The sequence below is a fragment of the Podarcis vaucheri genome (assembly GCF_965113315.1).
Source record: "Podarcis vaucheri genome assembly, chromosome: 2".
Taxonomy (NCBI): domain Eukaryota; kingdom Metazoa; phylum Chordata; class Lepidosauria; order Squamata; family Lacertidae; genus Podarcis; species Podarcis vaucheri.
The window spans coordinates 110,653,181-110,676,276 of NC_138760.1; the positions used below are offsets into that span (position 1 = coordinate 110,653,181).

The 23,096-nt window shown below is 51.4% G+C and overlaps 3 protein-coding genes across 3 annotated transcripts in view; 2 read left to right on the plus strand and 1 right to left on the minus strand.

Moving 5' to 3' along the window:
* On the plus strand, positions 1-15,006 carry WDR6 (WD repeat domain 6). Its single transcript, XM_082209269.1, has 7 exons — positions 1-1,388; positions 2,253-4,662; positions 5,679-5,774; positions 6,335-6,451; positions 7,057-7,175; positions 8,949-9,410; positions 11,497-15,006. The coding sequence occupies exons 1-7, from the start codon at positions 1,262-1,264 to the stop codon at positions 11,805-11,807; spliced, it is 3,642 nt and encodes a 1,213-aa protein (XP_082065395.1). The 5' UTR covers positions 1-1,261; the 3' UTR covers positions 11,808-15,006.
* On the plus strand, positions 11,985-15,006 carry LOC309525162 (uncharacterized protein; the record flags this gene model as incomplete). The annotated part of the gene is made up of 3 exons (XM_082210634.1): positions 11,985-12,248; positions 13,424-13,532; positions 13,955-15,006. 3 exons carry the CDS (start codon positions 11,985-11,987, stop codon positions 14,431-14,433), a joined length of 852 nt encoding a protein of 283 aa, XP_082066760.1. The 3' UTR covers positions 14,434-15,006.
* The window catches only part of DALRD3 (DALR anticodon binding domain containing 3), a 15,052-nt gene continuing 6,962 nt past the window's right edge, over positions 15,007-23,096 (minus strand). Inside the window, exons 9-13 of the mRNA XM_082209920.1 lie at positions 19,272-19,395; positions 18,238-18,296; positions 17,161-17,274; positions 16,971-17,039; positions 15,007-15,599 (exon numbers count right to left, since the gene is read on the minus strand). Coding sequence (XP_082066046.1) covers positions 15,480-15,599; positions 16,971-17,039; positions 17,161-17,274; positions 18,238-18,296; positions 19,272-19,395 — 486 coding nt within the window. The 3' untranslated portion in view covers positions 15,007-15,479. The remainder of the gene's footprint in view (positions 15,600-16,970; positions 17,040-17,160; positions 17,275-18,237; positions 18,297-19,271; positions 19,396-23,096) is intronic.

A 23,096-nucleotide genomic window follows, 5' to 3' on the forward strand; every position in this document is an offset into this window, starting at 1 on the left:
TTCTCGCGATATGGTGGCCCCTGCTTTGCTTCTCTCCCTCCCGGCGCTGCCACGCGGGTCTTGCTTCTGCGAGCGTGTGCGCGCGCCTTCCCTGCCTCTTCCCCAGGCTGTGCACGAAGCTCTGGCTGCAGCGCCCCCGCTTCGCTAAGCATTAGGCTAGAAGCATCCTGTGGCTTAAACCAGGACGGGGTCCCAGGTGTTGCTGGGTCAAGACTCCCCCCATCCCTGACTTGAACCTCATGCAGCTGCCGACTATAGGTACCCTCCCTCCGCACTGCCGCATGCACGCCCACTTTCCCTCCTGCAAGCCCTGGTCTGCGGAAGCTTCTGCCACAATAAGTGTGTTGCCCTTCCCACTTCAGGCAGTAATGTGTCCCAACAAACCCGCAGTTTCTCCGGTTTAAGCATCCCGTTCGTTCTGTGCCTGCTGTTCCTCCACGGGGAGCGCGCTCTTTTATCCAGTCTCTCCCGTTTATATATTCAACGGCCCTCCCCGGTTTTGTTTCGTATCTGCCCATATAAGAAGCTGGCCAAAAGTTCGCCACACACAAAAATACTGTCGCGCAATAGCATCCAGGGGCTTCTCAGAAAGGGCAAGTACACTCCTGTTCAGACCACTTTTATTACCAAATAAAAAGCCCCGTCGTTTACCAAGTGCTTCGGAGATTAGATCATTTCATTGTTCTAAGAACTGAGCCAAGTTAGCTTGTTCCCATTGTACAGATTGTGGTTAGAACCAGCAAAGCATCTTTCCTCCTAGACTTTGGTTGAGGTGGGATTTGAACAGAGGCCTCTCAGGTCCAAACCGAGAACAGCATTTACATTTGCGCGCTCTCTAGCAGGTGGCATCTCATCCCTGCATGCCAGGGGTGGGGACCTTTTTTATTGTCCCTCAGGGGTAGTTGGGGGGGGGCACATGGCTGGTGGTGGAAGGTAAGATTGGAACAAAAAGAGGACAGTGCACTCCCTTCTCTCTCACCCAGTTCACTTCCTCCTTTTTGGCTACCCCTTTTTCTTCCATTTTCCCTTCCTTCCTATCTGCATGAAATTAGGCTAGGGAACGAGGTTTCCCATCCCTAGTGCTCAGTGATGTGAGTTACCTGCTAGCGAGACCACGCTGACTTTTATCTGGAGCAGCCCTGCTGCAGCGCCAAACAATTTATACTTTCCAAGCCAAAAGGCAGCCTACTTCTGTATCCATCACCTCAAGCTATGGAATATCCGCAGCATTTATTACTCTTCCCACCCCCTTCTTCCTCAGATGTCTTGTGTAAGAGGAAGAGAATCAACAGGAGCCCTCACTTCCGATCCTTGTTCAGCAATGGAAACAGAGCTGCTGCTGGCTCCTATCACAGCTCTGGAGATTGTGGATGATCACCTTGTTGCAGGTATGTGGTAGGGCCAGAATATCCTGGGGCAGTGGCAGCCCACAAGGTAGCCTTCCCATGTTGCTGGAGTCCCAACAGCTGTGGTCAAGGGTGGTGTGAGTTGCAACATCTGGTGAGCAGAGTCCTTTCCGGTGGGCAACGGGTAACATTTATGTCAAGTGTGTCAGATACCAAGCCATGGCACTGAACACTTGATGAAACGAAACATGATAATGGAGGGCTTGTTTCAAAACCAGGTTCTACCCAGCTGAATAGCCAAGCAAAGCAGGAATCGCAGCAAGACGGTGCATTATAGTGGGACAGGCAGGCACCAAGTCAGGGGAGGAGCCCAGAGCTCCTGCAAGCTGGTTTCTTGGATTTTATAAGTCCTGTTGCTGGGGAAATGATGCTCCTAGAGATGATAGGAAGTGGGGGACCTGTCAGGAACTGGTTCCCATTTCAAGCAAGGCAAAAGTTGTGGGTAACGTGATTCCACAGGGACAGTTTGACAAGAGGCCGTGCGAAAGCTGCGTCAGAAGCAATACCAGCTTCGGCCGTGGTGTGTCTTTCATATTGGGACCAGGAGCCATAGCTGTCAACTTTTCCCTTTTCTTGTGAGGAATCCGATTCGGAATAAGGGAATTTCCCTTTAGAAAAAGGGAAACGTTGACAGCTATGCCAGGCGCTGCTCAAGGTGTACCTGGGCTGGTATGGAGGTTGTGTGTGGATCATGTTTGTGAGGATGGGTGCTACTGGAAAGAGTACACTATCTATCTATCATCTATCTATCTATCTATCTATCTATCTATCTATCATCTATCTCTTCTTTCTATCTATCTATCATCTATATATCAAATGAGGTGATTCTAGTCTCTTTTCCTCCAGGTGAAGGACCCTACATTGCCATCTACTCCCTGGAGCCTGATGCCAGCCAGTCAGCAAGATGCTATAAGAAGGTCCTTCGAAACCATAATGTCCATGGTATCAAGGAGCAGCAGGATGCGGCCCCAGGATCAACCGCCCTAGCTGTCTTTGGAGGCAAAGGCCTCGTCGTTTTAGAGCTCAGCTTCCAGGGCGGCACGGCAAAACTAGCCGAACTCTTTCCTTTCCGCGAGCTGCACGACTGGATCTGGGACCTGCAGTGGTTGGAGGCACCCGGCTGTGTGGCGTTGGCCCTGGGCCACAACTCCTTGGCACTGTATGACTGTGCTGGCCAGAGGACCCTTCGAGAAGTGCACTGCCAGGAGAAGTGCATCCTCTACTCAGCCCACCTGGTTGGGAGCAGCTGGGAGACGCTGGTGCTGGTGGCTGGCACAGTCTTTAACCAGCTGGTGGTCTGGTGCGCAGCCGACCCGCCGGATGACACAGGCAGGGTGAAGCCCCAAAGCAGGATCAACGGGCACAAGGGCGTCATCTTCAGCATCTGTTTCTCAGAGAGCAAAAGCATCTTGGCCTCGGCCTCAGATGACAGGAGCCTGCGGCTGTGGGGCGTCGGCGACCTCAGGTCGCCCCCTGACCCTGTCCCATGCTTGCTGGTGTGCTACGGGCACCAGTCTCGGGTCTGGGCGGTGCGCCTGCTGAGCAGTTACGTCCTCAGCATTGGAGAAGACGCCGCTTGCCTCGTGTGGAACTACCAGGGCGAGATCGTTCACCGTTTCAAAGGGCACAAGGGGCGCGGCCTCCGGGCAGTCGCCGCCCACGAGAGGCGGGGCTGGGTGTTCACAGGCGGGGCCGATTCTGGCATCAGGCAGTGGCTCCTTAAAGGGCAGAGCGACGGCGGGAACAGCCTCGTGCGACTGGACTTCCCCTCAGCTCGCCGAAAAGGATCTCCCAGAGCGGTGAAGCTGGTGGATGTAAACCACCTCCTTGTGATGACGGACGCTGGGGCCGTCTACGCCTATGACTTGACCTCCAAAGCCTGGGCGTTGGTCCTCGAGGATGCTGCATATCGGTCCTTCAGCCTCCTGGAAGTCTCCGTGCTCATCAGCGGCGTCGCGGTGTGTGCCATGGGCAACCTGTTGGGACAGGTGAAAGTCTTCCCTCTCTGCAGCCCCGCAGAAAGCAAGGAGCTGAAGCTGTACGAGGGGAAAGTGCACAGCCTGAGTTGGGCCTCCTACGCAGGGCAGGATCCCGGCGCTTGCAGCCTCTTCGTTTCCGGAGCAGCCGGTTCCCTGCTGTGGCTGGAGGTCTCTTTTGGCCCACCCGAGGGAGTCGCCGTGCTGGTGAAGCGATGCTTCTGCCTGCCGCTCTGCAAGCAGCGATGGCACACGTGCGCCGCCTTCACGCCCCAGGGAGAGCTGCTGCTCTGCGGCGACCGCAGGGGCTCCCTCATGCTGTTTGAGTGCAAGCCAGCTCAGGCCTTGAGCAGAGGAGCAGGAGTCGGCTCCTCGGACCCAGAGGGGGCCTCCAGTTTGCCCGGCCCGGCCTTTCCTCTCGCAGGGGAAGAGCCGCTCGCTGAGGGCCCCGTCTCTCTGCTCTTCGGCCTACACGGAAAGCTCGGTGTCACCTCCATCACCTGCCACCAGGACTTTGTCTACAGCACCGGCCGGGACAGCTGCTACCGCCAGCTGCAGGTGCAAGGCCGCCAGCTGCGTGTGCTGAGGAAGCACAGGCCATGCAAGGGCCTGGAGTGGCTGGAGGAGCTGCGCTTCGGCCCCAATAGGAGCATGTGGGTGCTGGGCTTCCACGCTGACTGCTTTGTTCTCTGGAGCGCCAGCAGCAACGAGATGCTGCTCTCTGTCCCCTGCGGTGGCGGCCATCGCTCCTGGAGCTACGCCCACCGCCTCCAGGCAGGAACCTTGGCTTACGTCAAATCCAGGGATGTGGTGGTGCACCAGAGTCAAGGCGCACACGACGGGCAGCGCATCCTCAAGGAGTCCCTGCACGGGAGGGAACTGACATGCGTTTGCCACATCGGGGTTTTGCTGGCACCCGGGCAGGAGCCGCTGAGCACCCTTGCCACCGGCAGCGAGGACGGCACAGTCAATATTCTGAGCTACAGGGCGCAGTCTCGTACGGTGACCCAGCTCGCGGCTCTGGGCGACCACATCTCGAGTGTGAGAGCTCTGGCTGTGGCCAAGGACACTCAGCCCAAGGCAGGAAGTATCTCTGCCATCCTCTTCTCAGCTGGAGGACGGGCCCAGATTGAGTGTTACCGGATGCATATTGGCCCCAGCCATGGCTCTGGTGGCGATGTGGTCCATCCGCTGGTCCACGTGGCTTCTCACCGCCTGGATGAGCAGTGGGACCGCAGGAAGAACAGGCACAAGCTCGTCAAAATGGACCCAGAGACCAGGTAGGAGCTGTGGGCCTTTCCCAGGAATTTGTATTCTTAGGCAGGGTCATGGGTTCTCAAAAAGCAGACAGCCTGCACAGGGGATGTTATTGATGCTCATATAGGGAATGTAAAATCTGCACCCTTTCTTCCTAACTCTTTTAACCACCAAACACGCCCCCCCCCACACAAGCACACACACACACACAGGCTTTTCCTATTGTCACACAAGTGGGCACAATATTCACATCCAGCCTGGAGGACTTTAGATAGATAGATAGATAGATAGATAGATAGATAGATAGATAGATAGATAGACAGACAGACAGACAGACAGATAGATAGATAGATAGATAGATAGATAGATAGATAGACAGACAGACAGACAGACAGACAGATAGATAGATAGATAGATAGATAGATAGATAGATAGATAGATAGATAGATAGATAGACAGACTGGACTGGACCCTACCCTATTATTTTGGCTGTAATTTGTTTCAAACTTATTTTAACGTATTTTTAAATGGCTGTAACCCACCCTGAGGTCTTGTTTATTTTATTTTATTATTTTATTTATGGAATTTCTTTTATTTATCGAATTTGTATACTGCCCTTCATCCACAGATCTCAGGGCAGTTCACAGTATTATTAAAAAGCACAAAATCCGATGATGACAGGCGGGTGAGAAATCAAATAAATAATCTAAAATACACAACCGGGTCTAATGATATTGTAGCAGCAGGAGATTAAAAACAAAACCACTAGGATAAAACAATGTGAATAATAGCAGCAAAAAATTATAAAGGTCTGTCTGCTTAATTTTCCAGTCTCAGAATTCCCCCCCCTACCCTGTTCTGCTGCACTCATGCTTAAGAATACATTAGTACAGAGAGAATAGGGAGGACTTTGGGCGCCGAGTCCATAGTAGGCAACACATGCCATTTTCCAGCTTGTGTGTGTGTGTGTTACTTTTTCACTGCTCTGGGTATGGATAGTGTGTCCCAGAGAAGGTAACTGATAACTTCTGTGTTCCAGGTATATGTCTATTGAGGTCCTGGCTGTTGTGGAGTACCCAGAGCTTCCTGGTCCCTTGCTCTTCCTAGCCGCTGCTTGCAGTGATGGCTCTGTCCGGTAAGGAAGATGGTTGGGCTCTCCCTTTTAGGGGCCTATATAGCTGGGGTAAGAGATGCAGGTGGCGCTGTGGGTTAAACCACAGACCCTAGGATTGCCCATCAGAAGGTCGGCGGTTCGAATCCTTGCCACGGGGTGAGCTCCCGTTGCTTAGTCCCTGCTCCTGTCAACCTAGCAGTTTGAAAGCACGTCAAAGTGCAAGTAGATAAATAGGTACCACTCCAGCGGGGAGGTAAACGGCATTTCCGTGCGCTGCTCTGGTTCGCCAGAAGCGGCTTAGTCATGCTGGCCACATGACCCGGAAGCTGTACTCCGGCTCCCTCGGCCAATAAAGCGAGATGAGCACCGCAACCCCAGAGTCAGCCACAACTGGACCTAATGGTCAGGGGTCCCTTTACCTTTTTACGTTTCCTGGAGCAGCACTTTCCCCAAACTAGAGAAGGGAACATGAACAGAAAGAAAACTGTAGCGCTTGGTACAAAGGATGTGGCCCTTTCCCCCTCTTTAAAGTCGGAGACTCTTTTCCTTGGACTGACTTCACTGCTCTCACGTTTGCATAGCCTCTTCCTGCTGCTTGAGCATGCCCAGAAGCTGCAGCTTGTGGCAGAATCCTTTCACCATCAGCACTGCGTCCTGAAGGTCCAGGCGTTTGCATGTAAGACAGCAGATGGAGAGAGGTGAGAATGGAGTGGCTACACCCCACCCCCAGTGTGCTTGAGATGCACATCCCCTGAGTTTACTACTGCTGACCCATCAGGCCCTAGAAAGCTATCGTATTTTTTGCTCCAAAACACACACTTTTTTCCTCCTAGAAAGTAAGGGAAAATGTCTGTGCGTGTTATGGAGGGAATGCCTATGGGTGGCGGGTGGCGGGGGGGATCTGCTGCAGTCATGAGCAGAGGATCCATGGTTCCCCTTCCTTCCCTCCTCTGTGGCTCGCTTTGAAACAGCAAAGTGGGAGAAGAGCCGCTGAGTGGGGAGGAGAGAGAGACAGAGAGCCTGCTTGCTTTAAAGGAGCAAAGCGGGAGAGGAGAGGAGCCACTTACACGAGTGTAAGTTGGCTTCTTTAAAGCAAGCAGGCTCTCTCTCCCTCTCTCCTCCCCACTCAGCTGGCTAAATAGCAGCAAAGTTTTTCAGTTCACTAAGCTGGGGATGAGCGGGGAGGTGGGAGAGAAGCAGAGCCTGCTTGCTTTAAAGGAGCAAAGCGGAAGAGGAGAGGAGCCTTCTCCCCTTATACCCCTCTTCTTCATTATTATTTTACCCATTCATCTTTCTTTTATAGAAGGCACTTGTTGAGCAGCGCTGCCACCGACGGGAGCATTGCATTCTGGGATCTCGCCCCTACCCTTAAGCGTGCTGCAGAGGCCTTGAAGGTGGAAGGCACACAAATGAAGCTTCTGGGTAGGTGGTTGTGTTGACTGCCCTGTTCGTGCACCCTTAAAGTTGTTGTTGTTGTTTATTGTATAACCGGGACAGCTCAGTGGATAGAACAGGCTTCCTCAACCTCGGCCCTCCAGATGTTTTGAGACTACAGTTTCCATAATCCCTGACCACTGGTCCTGCTAGCTAGGGATCATGGGAGTTGTAGGCCAAAAACATCTGGAGGGCCGAGGTTGAGGAAGCCTGGGGTAGAGCATGAGACTCAATCTCAGGGCTGTGGGTTTGAGCCCCATGTTGGGCCGAAGATTTCTGCATTGCAGGGGGTAGGACTAGAAGAAGAAGAAGAAGAAGAAGAAGAAGAAGAAGAAGAAGAAGAAGAGGAGTTTGGATTTGATATTCCGCTTTATCACTACCTGAAGGAGTCTCAAAGCAGCTAACATTCTCCTTTCCCTTCCTCCCCCACAACAAACACTCTGTGAGGTGAGTGGGGCTGAGAGACTTCAGAGAAGTGTGACTGGCCCAAGGTCACCCAGCAGCTTAATGTGGAGGAGCGGGGAGGCGAACCCGATTCACCAGTTTACGAGTCTACTGCTCTTGACTACTACACCACACTGGCTCTCTAGATGATCCTTGTGGTCCCTTCCATCTCTGTGATACAGTGGTACCCCACAAGACGAATGCCTCTCAAGACGGAAAACTCGCTAGATGAAAGAGTTTTCCGTTTTGGAGGTGCTTCGCAAAACGAATTTCCTATGGGCTTGCTTCGCAAGACGACAATGTCTTGCGAGTTCCTGCTGGTTTTTCCCCCCTTCCCCCCCTTTTTCTAAGCCGCTAAGCCGCTTATCAGCTGATCCGATCAGCAGATAAGCCGCTAAAAGCCGCTAATAGCGCTAATCCGTCAATGGGCTTGCTTCGCAAGACGAAAAAACCGCTAGACGAAGAGAATCACAGAACGGATTCTTTTCGTCTTGCGAGGCACCACTGTACCATGATTCTATTTCTTATACTCAGCCCATGTGATTGGGTTGCTCAGCCACTATGGGGATGCAGCTCCCAATGAAAGAATGAATAAAGCAGAAATAAATACAATTCAAATCTTAAAGCCTTCCCGAACCAGGGCTGCCTTCAGATGTTTAAATTTATATATTTGCTTAACTCTTTGACATCTGCCGGGAGAGCATTCCACTTTATACAATGAGGGAACCACCAGAAGGCCCTCGGTGCTGGACCTCAGTGTCCTGGCTGAACGATGGGGGTGGAGACGCTCCTTCAGGTATACTGGGCTGAGGCCGTTTAGGGATTTAAAGGTCAACACCAGCACTTTGAATTGTGCTCAGAAATGTGTACTGGGAGCCAATTTAGATCTTTTAGGACTGGTGTTATATGGTCCCGGCACCCGCATTCTGAATTAGTTGTCATTTCTGGGTCACCTTCAAAGATAGCCCCATGTAGAGCACATTACAGTAATTCAAGCGGGAGATAACCAGAGCATGCACCACTCTGGTGAGACAGTCTGCAGGCAGATAGGGTTTCAGCCAACGTAACAGATGGAGCAGCTAGACAGCCGCCCAAGACACAGAGTTGACCTGTGCCTCCATGGACAGCTGTGAGTCCAAAATGACTCCCAGGCTACTCACCTGGTCCTTCAGGGGCACAGTTCAGAACCAGGGAGTCCTCTGTACCTGCCCACCCTGTTTGTGACCCTCCTAGGTATACCTTCTTTTTCAAGTGTATACCACCCTTTGCGCTTCCTCCCAGCCTTGTACACTTCCTTTGCCTGTGTGTGTTTTCCAGACCTGGGTACCCCAGTCCTGACCATCCGGGCTCACAGCTGTGGAGTGAACAGCCTCCACATCCAACAAGCAGCTGACAGGCATTTCCTGGTGGCCAGTGGCAGCGATGACGGCTCCATCTCTCTCAGCGCTGTTGAGGTGGATGCTGGAAGCGGCACCAACCAGGAAGCCATCGCTGGGCCCAGCATCCGCCTTCTCAGAAACTCTTCGAGGCTCTGTGCCCACGCAGCTCACGTGACGGGGGTGAGGCTCCTGCAGCCGGACTTCCTCCTCTCTGTTTCGGTGGACCAGCGGATGACGCTCTGGCACCTTCGCGAGGACAGCCTGTCTTTCGTCAGCAGCAAATTCTGCCATGTGGCCGATGTGGCTGGCCTGGAGTGTTGGGAGGCTGGGGCCCGTGACTGCCACAGCGTGATCTGCGGGCAGGGGCTGGAGATCCTCCGCTGCAGCCTAGATTTGCCAGGTGCAGAAACAGAAAATGGTGTATGAAGGAGTGTGGGCTGTGCAGTGCCTTATTCTGTTGGGGTGCAGAGGAGTTTGAGCGACCAATAATAATAATAATAATTTATTATTTATACCCTGCCCATCTGGCTGTGTTTCCCCAGCCACTCTGGGCGGCTCCCAATCGAGTGTTAAAAACAACACAGCATTAAATATTAAAAACTTCCCTAAACAGGGCTGCCTTCAGATGTCTTTTAAAGATAGGATAGCTGCTTATTTCCTTCACATCTGAAGGGAGGGTGTTCCACAGGGTGGGCGCCACTACCGAGAAGGCCCTCTGTCTGGTTCCCTGTAACCTCACTCCTCGCAATGAGGGAACCGCCAGAAGGCCCTCGGCGCTGGACCTCAGTGTCCGGGCTGAACGATGGGGGTGGAGATGCTCTTTCAGGTATACTGGGCCGAGGCCGTTTGGGGCTTTAAAGGTCAGCACCAACACCAACCAGGGCACAGAGGGCTGTCATGCGAAAGCAGCAAGGGCCGTAAGAAATATAATAAATAATAATCATAATAATTTTTTATTTATACCCCGCCCTTCCTGGTTCAGAAAACCGGGCTCAGGGCAGCTAACAACAAATTTAAAACACTTAATTGATGCAGCAGAAAACAGCAGAAAATACAGCATAAAACGGGAATAACAATAAATAAATAAAAATACTTTGCCCCTCTCTTCAGAGAGAAACTGCTTCCGCCATAACCACGCAGATACTGTCCCTGATGTGATACAGCTTGCCTGCTTTTCTTTGCCTTGTGACTTGTGGGCAGGCATACCGGAGCTTCGCCAACCTATTTTGACAGAGGCCTGCGATGAGAAATGCAGTAATAAATCAAGCCCACTCAGTGCCAGTCCCTCTGCCTCCGCTGCTTAAATGGCTTAAAATGCCTTTTCCTTGCAAATATATGTCCTGGATTTTAGCCTCCTCTTCTGATTACCGCGGAGAAACGTAGGAAGCTACTTTATACCAGGGCAGACTTCTTTGTCCGACTGCCCCAGGGTCTTTCCCCTTGCGCCGCCTATTTGATCATTTTAACTGGCGATACCGGGGATGGAACCTTCTCTGTGCAAATCACGTTCTCTGCCTCTGAGCTGTGATCCTACTCCTTAAGGAGACCTAATCCCAGCCTGCAGGATGGCCAGATGAATCCCATTCACATGGATTTGGAGAAAGAGCTGATCACCTGGTGCCTGCAGTGCCCTGGGCCCACAGAACTTAAACACCCATCCTCCCATTGCGGAAGAGGGTTTCTTGTCCCACTGCCTACAGGCTCAGAATTGCTACAAACTCACTGGAGTGTCAGGTGCTAGTCAGTTCAATGGGCAGCGACATTCCTGTGTGCATCTGCTGAATGACATCCATTTAGACTAAATAAAAAATTCCTTCCAGTAGCACATTAAAGACCAACTAAGTTAGTTCTTGGTATGAGCTTTCGTGTGCATGCACACTTCTTCAGATACACTGAAACGGAAGTTGCCAGATCCTTCTATATAGTGAGAAGGTGGGGAGGGGTATTACTCAGAAGGGTGGTGGGAATGGGAGATTGGCAGATAGCTGAGATGAGCCTGTTGACGACTCTTAATAGGTCTTACAGGAAAAGGCAAGGGGTGAGAAGGTGAAAAATGGCTTAGTCATGTATAATGAGATAAGAATCCAATGTCCATTTAGACTGTATCACTGGTTGAAAAGGATCGTGGAGGAGTGGGGATGTTCACAGAATGTCTACCCAGGTGAGAGATGGTATTTTTTTAAAAAAATAAATAAAAATAAAATAGAGTTGTATACGTACTGCCCTTCATCCGTAGATCTCAGGGTGCTTCACAACATAAAAACGCAAGATAAAAACGCAAAACACATGGAGTAGAATTGGGGTGGGAAGTTCAATCATATGATCCATGTTTGGTGCAGGAATTGGGATGGAATGAGAATATCCTGGAGGTACAGACTTGCAGGGAAATGGTTAGCTTTCTGTCCGTCCGTCCCAATTACAATAGGAAATGCTTTTGAGTTTTCTCTGACCCCCCCCCAACACAATTTCTATTTCCACCAATCAAGATTCCTCTTCTGAGTCAGGACTTTTCACTTTTCGGCTGCTGCAGCTTGTGGCACCTGTTCAGAGGGATTTGCTCGGTTGCGCGGAGTATGCTGCTCCTGTCCTGCACTCAATAATTCAGCGGTTGAGCCCTGGAGTGGCTGGGGTTTCTGGCCCCCCAGCAGCGCTATGCATATTTCATGGTCCAGATTGCAGCAACGGGGAGGTCACACCAAGGCCCCTTTGTCTGCAAGTTCAGCACGTGGGCGCTGCTGTCATGCACTGGCGATTCCCAATGGCCTTCCATCTATTTGGCTCCTGGATGAACAGCTGAGCTTGCTGCAAAACAGGGCGATGCCATCCCAAGCTGCACTGATAGTGGGATTCACCCAGTGGTGTAGGTACCGGAAGGACGCCGAGTAGCAAGCTCTCCAGGCGCTGTGTGGACCACCTTGCTTCCTTGTCATTGCCACCAACAAACCTGGGATGCTACAGTTCGGTCCACTCAAAAATGCCGTTCCAGCCGCACTTTGTCCCCAAATCCAGGCAGAGAGGGGCTGGCTCAGAGCAGCCACAGGAGATTGCACCCCTGGAAGCAACAGGCCTGCTCCCTTTGGTGGCTCAGCGAGGTTCAGCCCTGCCCACAGCGAGTGTCACCACCCACCCCGGCTGTGCCATGAGGATGAGTGTGACCCCCGGCTTCAGGAGGTGCCAGGGCCATGCAAGGACCAGAGAAGATCCTGCCAGAGGGAAGTGCACAGGCTGGCTGGAGAAGGTAGGGAAAGCCCTATTGTTGGGGCAGGGTGGAGATATCGGTGCATTGCCAGGGATAGATAGATATGTAACTCTGCAGCAGTGGTGGGGAATTAAACTCAGGCAGGTCAGAATTCAGCATGGCATTGATGCAGAGGACTAGCATCCATGGATATTCCTGCCTTCACAGCACAGCTGTTTGCTGGTGGATACCTGGCTCCAGGCCACCGCTTGCCAAATGTTCACTCCTCCTTTATAGTAAGACAGTGCCTTCCAGGTGTTGTTGGCCTTGCAACTCCCAGGCAGCCAGACCTAATGGTCAGAGGTGATGGGCGCTGCAGTCCAGCAACTTTGGCTACGCTTGCCATTAGGCAATTAGGATACACGAGGGATCCCCTTAGGGCTTTGAAATTCACACAGTCCTGGGGCTAGCCCTGGTACAGAGCCCGGGCTGGAGAAGGAAGCTGCCTGGTGGCAACTTCCCTCCATGCTGGTTTACTGGTTCCAGGGCTGAAGAAAAGATTGACCAGGCTGAACAAGGGGTGTGTTAGCTGAGGCTGGGATGTACTTGCAGGGCTGTAGGAGAAGCTCCAGCTTTACTGAAGTCCCATTTCAGAGTTGCTGGAATAGATAGAATGATCAGGATTGTGGATTATTCCTCCCTGCAGCAGGGCAATGCATGCTTTCTGCTCGTGGTGTTCTCCTAAGACTTTTGACCAGCAGTACAAAACTCCACTGCTGTACATCAAAACAGTTGCCCACCAATAAGAGAGAGTTTGAGGTCCACATAGTCCCGTTTACACCTGCCCAAGACTCACAATAGCTGCATATTGAATAGAGAGCCAGTGTGGTGTAGTGGTTAAGAGCGGTAGACCCGTAATTTGGTGAACCAGGTTCGTTTCCCCGCTCCTCCACATGCAGCTGCTGGGTGACCTTGGTCTAGTCACACTTCTCTGAAGCCTCTCAGCCCCACTCACCTCACAGAGTGTTTGTTGTGGGGGAGGAAGGAAAAGGAGAATGTTAGCCGCTTTGAGACTCCTTCGGGTAGTGATAAAGCGGGATATCAAATCCAAACTCTTCTTCTAGTATGTGCAGGTGTTATACCCCAAGAGTCACAACCCGCCTCTCACAGATTGCTGTTTGCTTTATTGGGCTACAAAACTTAACCTCCTATATCTCTTTCCCCCCCACGTCCAGGTAGGAGCTGCAAACAAGCACCAGAATAAAACTGCTCCCAAGACTCCCTTAACCCCAAGGCAAAACAGGATGGCTCTTCCCCAGATTCCCAAAGGAGGCAAGGTCTTTGGTGAGGCTCTGGTGTCTGACACTGCCCCACCTGCCACTGGCAGGATCGCAGAGAGGCTGGCGCTGGGCTAATGCTCTCTTGCTGGTAGCTGGAAGGAGGCTGGGCTGCTGTGAGGGGATTGCAGCAGGTTCTAGGGCTGCTTAATGTTGGGGCTTCCATTGGGTCCCTGGCCTCTGTGGAGGGCACAGAGATCATATCAGGGCTTTGCGGGGAATGCAAGCCAGAACAGAGGGAGCAGGGAGCACCTGTGTTCCTCAGAGGAAAGGGGCACAGATCCTTGTATCAGCCAGATCCTTTCCCACATCGCCCTGCCTCAGGAATCCCCTGTGCACCCAGCCCAGTGCAACACTTGAGCCAAGTGCTTGAGTCTCCTGCCTCGTTCCTCACTAACACTTGCTCTGCTCCCATTTCTCTTGCCTCAGAGAAACCAGGCCAGAAGCTGCCAGGCCTCCCCCATGCCAAAGCAGCCCCTTTGGGCACTCCCGACATGGCACCCTGGACTGGGCCCTCTCAGTCCGAGACCTCCTTCCATGCCCTTTTCAAGCCTGTGGTGTCCTTCTTGCACAGTGTCCCTTTCTCGGCAGCAGGAACTCCCAGCTCCGGCAGCTTCTTCCAAGACCACCTGGGAGAGAAGGCGCCGGCTGCCGAAGGGGAGCAGCAGCCGAGGACCCTGCTGCTCCAAGGCAAGGCGAAGCAGAAGGCAAGCCGGAGCAGAGGCTCGCCCAGGCACTTCCGGAGCAAGTGGCAGGGGGTGAAGCTGCCGCCCGTGCCCAGCATCACCAACCTCAACTTCAGCCGCAATTTCACCTTCTCCTTCTTTGAGCTGCCTCCACATCAGGGCCCCCAGTCCTGGCTGCAGCGACAGCAGCTCATCCGCCTCCTGATGAAGCAGCTGCAGTAGCGAGCCCTGGCCTATCTCTGGGGCGCTGGGTGCGAAACAAGAGGGACGGCCACCAGGTGCAATGGGTGGAATGGGCCTCTCACGGGAAGATACGCTAAATTCAGCCTAGAGCCTTGGAGAAAGCGGCCTCCTGGTTATTGTGGGGCCCACAGAAATAAGATACGCACAGCCCCCATTCAATCAGCTTGCCTCTCTGCTCCACAATGAAGCTGCTGACAGGAGACGCCGGACAGTTTGTCAGTGCTGGCAACATCTGAGTCCTCTTTCCCTCCCTTATCCTTGTCCCAAGCCGCAAGCTGATGCTGCAGACACGTGCCTCTGCCCACCCTGGTATGCACAGAGCAAGTCTTTGCAACTGCCATGGACAACAAACACCCCCTGCTCTAAGCAACAACTTTGCCTTCTGCCCAAAGGGCAGACAGACTATCTGTGTTTGTGTGAGGCTATGCAACTTTGTTTACAAACTTTCTTTTCTGATACAGGTGCCAAAGATTTTCTGTATGTGGGTAGGACATGGCCTAGGTGGGGTGTCAGTCAGCTCAGAACAGAATAAAAACAACCAGTGAACCACCATTTGCATCCATCATCTGTGCTTTCTTTTGGATTGCTCATATGCCAGCTTTTGTTGTGCCTTCGATCCGCTGTGAGCAAAATGGGAAGGATAAAAGCAATGCTTACAGTGCTTAACCTGTGTGCTCCCCCCCCCGGGGGGGGGGGCGTTTTTAGCCTATATGTTCCTAACTGGAATGTCGCAACTTTGGCTCCACAAATAATTTCAGCAGGCCCCCCCACCATCCGGAATGTAGGTGAAGTCTGTGCCCTCTCTCTTCTCCAGCATCGCGATCAGGTCGCTTTGTTTCAAGTCTAAAATATTGCATGTATCTGGGCCAGGCTGAGCTGTGATGGGTGATTGTCCAACAGCAACAGTACCGCACGCACTCTCCCCATTCTTGATCATGTGACTGCGCTGTCCATCGCTCCTCGCAACAGAGCTGGCCAGTGGGAGGGCTGGGGCAGGTTGCCTGTAGTGACCCCTGCAGGCTTGCTCAGATCTGGCTCAGAGGAGGCAAGTGGAGGGTGGCCAGGGCACTGCAGAACACTTCTCTCACTGCTCTCATCAGCTGCAACCGGGCAAACATCTGACCGAATAAGTGGGGACGTGGTTCCTGTTGGGAGCAAAAATAGGATTGTCACAGGGGCCTGATGCAACTCTCTGGTGCTCTGAGGGCTGAGTGGCGGGTTTGTGCCTTCCCTTAATAGGTGCATTTCTCCATTAGTGCCCATGGACAGGGTCCCCTTCATCATGCAGAGGGCGCTGTGTAGACCTGAATTTTTTTGGAGGAGGAAAACAAAAAAAGTATTCTGAATCTCAGAAGCCAGAACAGCAAGAGGGATTGCAGCGCAGTGAAAGCAGCAATCTTTCTTGCTGTTCTGGCTTCTGGGATAGCTGCGCAGCCTGCATTCGCTCCATAAGACGCACACACATTTTCCCTTACTTTTTAGAAGGGAAAAAGTGAGTCTTATAGAGCAAAAAATACGGTATGTTATTGACAGCGTTCTATGCTATGACAGCGGTGTTAGTGACGGCATCAGCTGACCCTGAGTTATTAAATTGATGCCTGTCATTCTCACTCGAAGGCAAATTACACTTGTGGCTTTAGGCTCAGAAAGCCGATCCTTTTGTCTAACTCTTCACCTTAGTTAACGTTTTCTGAAAATATTAGTACATCCTAAATGGAAGCTTCTAGTTTGCAAAGCTTCAGAAATGAGCTTCACGTGGTGGGAAGAGAAGTCTTTGGAGCCTTCTGCTCCAAAACTACCTTCCTCTTTGCCACGATTCTTGCAAAAAAAAATATGCAGAGGATATAAAATAGAGCGGGGCTTCTTTTTCCCACTAGTACAGTACAGCCTTAGCATGGATGACTGAAGATGCCAACACAGCCTCCTGACTCAGAAATAAATAAAATATGCCAAGTTATGCCCAAGCTGCACTTCACTCTTTATGAAAATGGTTAAACAAACAAGGAAGCCAAAGTTCACCATGGTTTCCTGTTCTGTACGAACCAGGAAACCATGATTGATGGTTTCTAAGCAAGCAAAGATATGAAGCTGCTCAAAGATGGGTTACAGATTGTGGCTTATTTGGAAATCATTAACTGTAGTTCCAAGTTCAGACACAACAGGAAACCACCGTTAATTTCAGTTTCCTGGCTGAAAGGAGGAGCGAAATAGCTGCCAATGAGCAGTCTGCAGGTGGACAGAGCTCAAGACCTTTTCTGGCATACAAAGTCAGGGGCCTACAAACCTGAAGCTGGCCACTCCCTAGGCTTCGCAACTCTACAAAGCCGAGCCTTGAATCCAGATTTTATGGATTCAAGATCAGTATGTTTCAAAAGGAGCCTATTACAAGCTTACCTGACTTGTAGCGAATGCACCTTTCGGGCCAGATGTTCATTATGTGGAAATAGCCTGAGCCGATGCAGTGTGGACTTGCAACTCAATGCATACCCCAGCGACTCTCCTCCCAGAGCACTTACCCCTAGGATATGCACCCGGTTATAGTAGGAACTGAAGTCCATGCTCAGCTGGATCAGGAACTTGCAAATCTGCAACACAAAGCAGAGCGATGCCAGATTCACCTATGGCCAAGAGGAAGCCAAGCTGATAAAGGGGAGGGGGAAGGCAGCCCAACAGCCCCACCTCGCAATATCTGAAAACTCAGCTCACCACCTCCGTGCTGGCTGTGACTCTGAGCCCAGCGCTGGAGATGGGCACCTGCATCACTTGGCTCAGGATCTCCTGGAAAGGCAGGATACTGTTGAACAACAAAAGCCATTCACCCTGCAGAAAGAGAAGAAACATGTGGGAGTCTCAGTAGGCCAGCGTTCCCCAACCGTATGTTTTGGACTACGACTCCCATCATCCTTGGCCACTGGCCGTGATTTCTGGGGCTGATGGGGGTTGTAGTCCAAATCATCCTTAGACCTATACTCATCCCCCAGTTTGCTAATCGGCAATGAGATTTCGGATGCAAGAAGCACAAACACCTGACTGTGGCATAGAAGCACACGGCAGTCTGGAGTCCGTGAGCTGATTTGTGCAAGGCAGGTGTCTTGAGGCCTGTTTTGTAGCAGAAAGTTTGGACAAGGTAAACGTTTTCAGGGGTGCCCCGAGACATCTTGGCACCCGAGGCAAAACACCTTCCTGCTGCACCCACAATGTTGGGAGGGCGTGAGGCTCTGCAAGGGCTTCCCTTCGAGGAAAAGCCCTTGCAAAGCCTTGCCACCCTACCAGGCTGGGGGGCTGGGGGGGTTAGATTTGCTAGGGGCAGCAAAGATGGGTAATGGAATACTCGGCTGCTCTGCTGCGGCCAAAGCCTCCCTTACCTGGGTTGCTCCTGCAGGGGGCAGCACAGAGCATCTGTAGGGGAACTGCTTCTTGCCTTTCCGCTGCCTGAATCGGTTGCTTCACCCCGCTTCATGGGTGGGCCGGCTCTGCATATTTTAGACCCTCCTCCATGCTTTCTAGCGGTTGCCCTAACTTGGCTCAACTTGCCAAATGATGTTTGTGTTCCCAACAAATCCAGCTGATCCTATAGGAGCAGCCCTGGAGGCCTGGATCGTTGTGCAGGTGGTGACCATTTCACACAGGGGTTCCATTTCTGGCCCCTGTGCTTGTCAGCGGAGCATGTATAAGTGCGCCCGGCCCCCGTTCTGCCTTCTTACAGGTACAAAAGGATCCACGCACTGAAAACCACGCATCAAATGTGCTTAAAATGGTCGCTGGCTGTATTCTTTTGTTTACCTCTTCCCTGAGAGATGCGTAGTTCAGCTCCGAAGGTTGAGGAAAGGCTGGGTACAGACCTGGAATTGGATGGGAGAAATTTGTTACCATAGGAGCATCTTAGGCAAAAGCCGTTCAGAGGATGCAATGATAGCCATACCGAGGGATTCACATTTACTGCAGCGAAACTCCAAACCTGCCAGTTACAGAGAGCCATGCAGATTAAACCAACATTCCTAAATTTGCTCAGTGTTTTTTTTTGTAATTAATCCCAACTGCAACTAAAAAGTGGGTGGGGAAGCTGCAATATTTAGGAGTTCTAAAGGGCAAAATAAAGGGCTGCATGGCATTTTGGAGAGCAGCAATAAACCAGGATGCGTAAAAGGGAAAAGGAGCTTGGGCCGTGGAGCAAGACATAAAGAGTTATAGGCAATGCGAGCTCTGCTCTAGAGTAAACCCACTGAAATTAATAGACTTGACTAACCTAGGTTCACTAATTCCAGCAGGTCTACGCTGCGTAGAAATGAGCTGAAGGAAGTGTGTGGGCACACAATCCCTCAACCGCTTTGCCCTTCTGGGTTCTAAGTCTGGGAGACACTGCGTGCAAGTTTCAAAATCTGCCTCTGTAGTCAGGAGGGGTGTGTGTGTGTGTGTGTGTGTGTGTGTGTGTGCGTGTGTGTGTGAAGTGTCACAATTCAACACATGGCGAACGTTTTAATATCAGGTACCTTTCTGAATGCTTTTAACCAAGCCAAGGATCCATAGTTTCTGGCCACCTGCTACAAATCACTGGCCAATGCAAGGGACCCTCCCTGCTCCAGAAAATTCATTATGATAACGAACATGGCAGGCTGGCTGCTCCTAGTCCCAGGACCAACGGGACCCCACAAGCATGAAGCACGACAGCTCCACAAGCAAGTTGTTTGCTTGAATCCTAAATCAGGCGATTTAAGTACTACCCCAGCTTCTAAGGGAAGGTCCAGGTCAATTGTCAACCAATTCACAGAATCATGGCCGCCATGGCACAGCCTGCGTGAAGATGGGAGGGCTCTCACCTTGCTCTACGGCCCGCTGGTATGTTTCAAAGAGTGTGGCCAGCCGAGCACAGTTGTACATCACAAAGGCTCCACTCTTGGTCCCTTTAGTGGAGATGCTGGTCTCCTCCACATCCAGGAGAACCTGAGGATGATGCAAAAATCAATGCTGGGTGGGGAGCAGGCAGAGAATGTCAGGTCTAGCCCTATTCCCAAGAAGGCCCTGGCCTCCCCTGCAAGTTACTGTTGAGGTTGGAACTTAACGGGTTAAGTTCTTCCCATGATGCCACACCATTCTGACGTCAATTTTGGAAGCTTGGGAGGAGCTTGGGAAGAGTATGCCAGTCCCACTCGGTACTTTGTGGGGAAAGGATGCAGTTTTGTCATGGCTGCAAATAGTCCTGGAAATTCCTGAGAAATGTTGGAATAAAAGCTGTAAATAGGCAAACCTGGACTGTGTGTGTTTGTCTGGAAGCCAAGCTACATGACAGTTTTACACCGCTGTGTAATCTCTGCTACGGCGTGACTGAGAGATCGGAGCAGAGCGTGCGGCAGGAGAAGTGTGCCGGGCAGTAAAGAGCTAATTGAGGATCGTAAATCAATTAGCGGGAGTCGCGCCAGATCAAACAAACTGGACAGGTTATGGATACCCTAAATCACCTATCGTAAAACTGTCACGGAAGAGCTGCCGGGAGCTGAGAAATCTGCGGTGTCTAGCAGAGGAGCACGGAAGCAAGCAAGCAAGCAAGCTGAAAGAAGCTGTTGCTGAATGCTGTGGAGCTGTGAGCTGAGAGCAGCAAGGAAACGTTTCTCCACGCCAGAAGAGCTGGTGCTTTTGTAAGTACAGCTTGGGGCCCACTTGGGAGAAAGGGAAAACATGGCAGATGGCCAGGAGGTGATTCAAGCTCCGTTTGAACAGCTTGAGGAACTCACCGCCCAAGCGTGGAATACCTGGGCAAGATGGGTGAGAGCGTGGTTTATAGCCACGGAGGTTTGGGACATTTCCCAGAGGGAACCAGTGCAACTGGTGGATAGAGATGCAGGAAAGCTGAAGTCTGTTTCTCTGGAGGAGAAAATGCAGAGGGAGAAAGCTATGAGAGCTGAGGTCTGCATGTTGAGAGCAGGTGTTCATGCAAATTTGCAACATCACCTGGATGGCGTTGAATCTGCGTGTGAGGCCTGGAGTGTGCTGAAACGTCTGTGTGAAGGCTCAGCAGGAGGCCTAGGGCAGATGGAAGCTGAAAGCCTAGAGATGGCTGGAGCCCCTGTTCCTGATGATTTAGCCTCAAGGAGTGCTAGTGAGCAAGTCGGGGGGGCGGAAAGTTCCAAAGGCAAGTTTGAAAAGTTTTCCACTGAATCTGCTGGAATGGAGCGGCAGTTCAGGGGGGGCGGATCTGGCAAGGAGTGCTTCTCCGGAAGAAGGAGAAGGAGGCCAGCTGGGAGGAGCCCCAGGCAGTGTTTTTCCACTGGATTTCGTCGGTGCTACGTGTGTGGATCTCACGGTCATTTCAAAAGAGACTGCCCACAGAGAGCAGCTGCACAGGAAGGCTTCAAGGACACCTTCCATGGAAATCAGTCGGGTTTCCATGGGAACCAGTCTGGAAGGGGAGGTCAGCGTGGGAACGCAAGAGAAGGACGAGGAAAACAACGTCAGGAGACTTATCAAATCACGGCTAGTCTGGCGTTGGCTGAAGACAGCCGTGGGACAAGCCAAAAGCTAAGTTTTGTTATTGACTCTGCAGCTAATCGCAATTTGATTCCAGAGACACCTGCTGTCGAGAGGTGGAACTGCACGGCAATTCCTGCCGGGAAAACTGTACTGTTTGCAAATGGACAGAAAAGAAATATGACTAATGCTGTAAATTTGCATTTTTGTATTTTGCAGGAAACGTTGGAGTGTTGTACTGTTCCTGGGATGCAACACTGTCTTTTATCTGTGCCTTATTTACTGAAAAAGGGATTTACGGTTTGTTTTCAGGGTGATGTGTGCACAATCTCCAAAGGAGGGAGGATGCTTGCCAAGGTTAAAAAGGGGCAGAATGATCTCTTCATTCTTAAAACGTCTCTGGAGGGTGGTGGGAAGGTTGAGAAAGCACAAGCACTGCGTGCTACAATTCCCAATCATGATTCATGCGTACATGCTTGGCATACACGTACAGCTCATAGTTCTCTTGAAGAACTACAGGTGCTGCCGGAAGTTTCCAATGGTTGTAAGATCTCAGAATGTGGACATGCTGTAAGTTGTGAAACTTGCAAACTGGCAAAGGTAAAAGGATGCAGTTATCCAAAGGTTGAAAGGATAACAACAAGGCCTTTTGAACTGATTCACATAGATTTGTGGGGTCCTGTAAAGGAACCAAGTCTGGGAGGGTCAAGGTTTCTGCTCTCGATGCAGGAGGATTTTACTCAGAATTCCTGGATACATGGCCTCAAATCCAAGGATGATGCAGCGCAGCTGATCAAAGGGTGGATTGAGGGGGTGGAACAAAGGTTTTCCACCAAAGTGCAAGCTGTCACAAGTGACAGAGGAGCTGAGTTTACAGGTTCTGCTTTGCAGAAGTACTTTCGCAAGAAAGGGATACGTCACACAGTGACTTCACCCAATGAGAGGGGAGTGTCAGAGCGGAAGTGTCAGGCTCTGATTAAAACTGCACAGGTATTGCTGGAAGACTCTGGGTTACCTCCAAGGTTTTGGCTGGAGGCAATCAAGTATGTAAGCTTCACCTGGAATCGCACCTACAATTCCATGGTAGGGGACACACCGTTTGGTTTGTTGCATGGCAGGAAACCCCAGATTCATTTTTTGCGTATGTTCGGGTCACGTGCGTCTGTGCCGGTACCTGCTGCTTTGCAGGGGCCAGATGGATCCAAGTTCCGAAAAATGATCTTCTGTGGGTATGAGCCAACAGCGAGTGCATGGAGGTTTGCATTTCCATCAGGTGATCAGAGTAAGTTACTGATCAGTAAACACGCTGAGTTCTATGAGCAGGATAAAAAGACACAAGCTGCTGTCAAGCGTGATGTTCTTTCAGAGTGTCTCTCAGAACAGGAAGATTCTGAGGGGGAGGAAGGAGAAGCTGAGTCTGATGATGACGATCAGGTAACTGACCAAAGTCAGGAACAGGAGGAGGTATCGATAGTTTCTCCACAAGTTGTAAAAAGGGAGGCCAAAAGTGAGCCTAGTTCCCCTGTGAGTGTAATGGAGAGGATTCGAAAACGTTTTAAGTCAGAGGGGGAATCCCGTGATGCTGAGGACACATTTCCTGGTGGCAGTGAGTCAGAGGTAACATCTGAGTTTATGCCCAGAAGGTCTAGTCGCACAACAAAGGGCATTCCACCTGAAAGATACCAGGCAACATGTGCGTGGGCGAGATTCGCACAGTGTGATTCTGGGAGTGTTGAAAGGGTTCAACAGGTGCCTGGGAAAGATGCTGGGAAGGAGCACAAGGCAAAGGGTAAGGTGTTGAGCTCAAAAAGGTCTTGTCAGAAGGTGCAGCAAGGGGGGGTGTTGAGGTTGGAACTTAACGGGTTAAGTTCTTCCCATGATGCCACACCATTCTGACGTCAATTTTGGAAGCTTGGGAGGAGCTTGGGAAGAGTATGCCAGTCCCACTCGGTACTTTGTGGGGAAAGGATGCAGTTTTGTCATGGCTGCAAATAGTCCTGGAAATTCCTGAGAAATGTTGGAATAAAAGCTGTAAATAGGCAAACCTGGACTGTGTGTGTTTGTCTGGAAGCCAAGCTACATGACAGTTTTACACCGCTGTGTAATCTCTGCTACGGCGTGACTGAGAGATCGGAGCAGAGCGTGCGGCAGGAGAAGTGTGCCGGGCAGTAAAGAGCTAA

What these genes read in the sequence shown, in the direction of transcription:
- WDR6 (XM_082209269.1), top strand. Translation starts at nt 1,262, where the DNA reads ATGTCTTGTGTAAGAGGAAGAGAATCAACAGGAGCCCTCACTTCCGAT. An exon ending in AAAATGGACCCAGAGACCAG is followed by an intron (nt 4,663 to 5,678) that starts GTAGGAGCTGTG and finishes TCTGTGTTCCAG; the next exon opens with GTATATGTCTATTGAGGTCC. An exon ending in CTGCAGCCTAGATTTGCCAG is followed by an intron (nt 9,411 to 11,496) that starts GTGCAGAAACAG and finishes CCACCAATCAAG; the next exon opens with ATTCCTCTTCTGAGTCAGGA.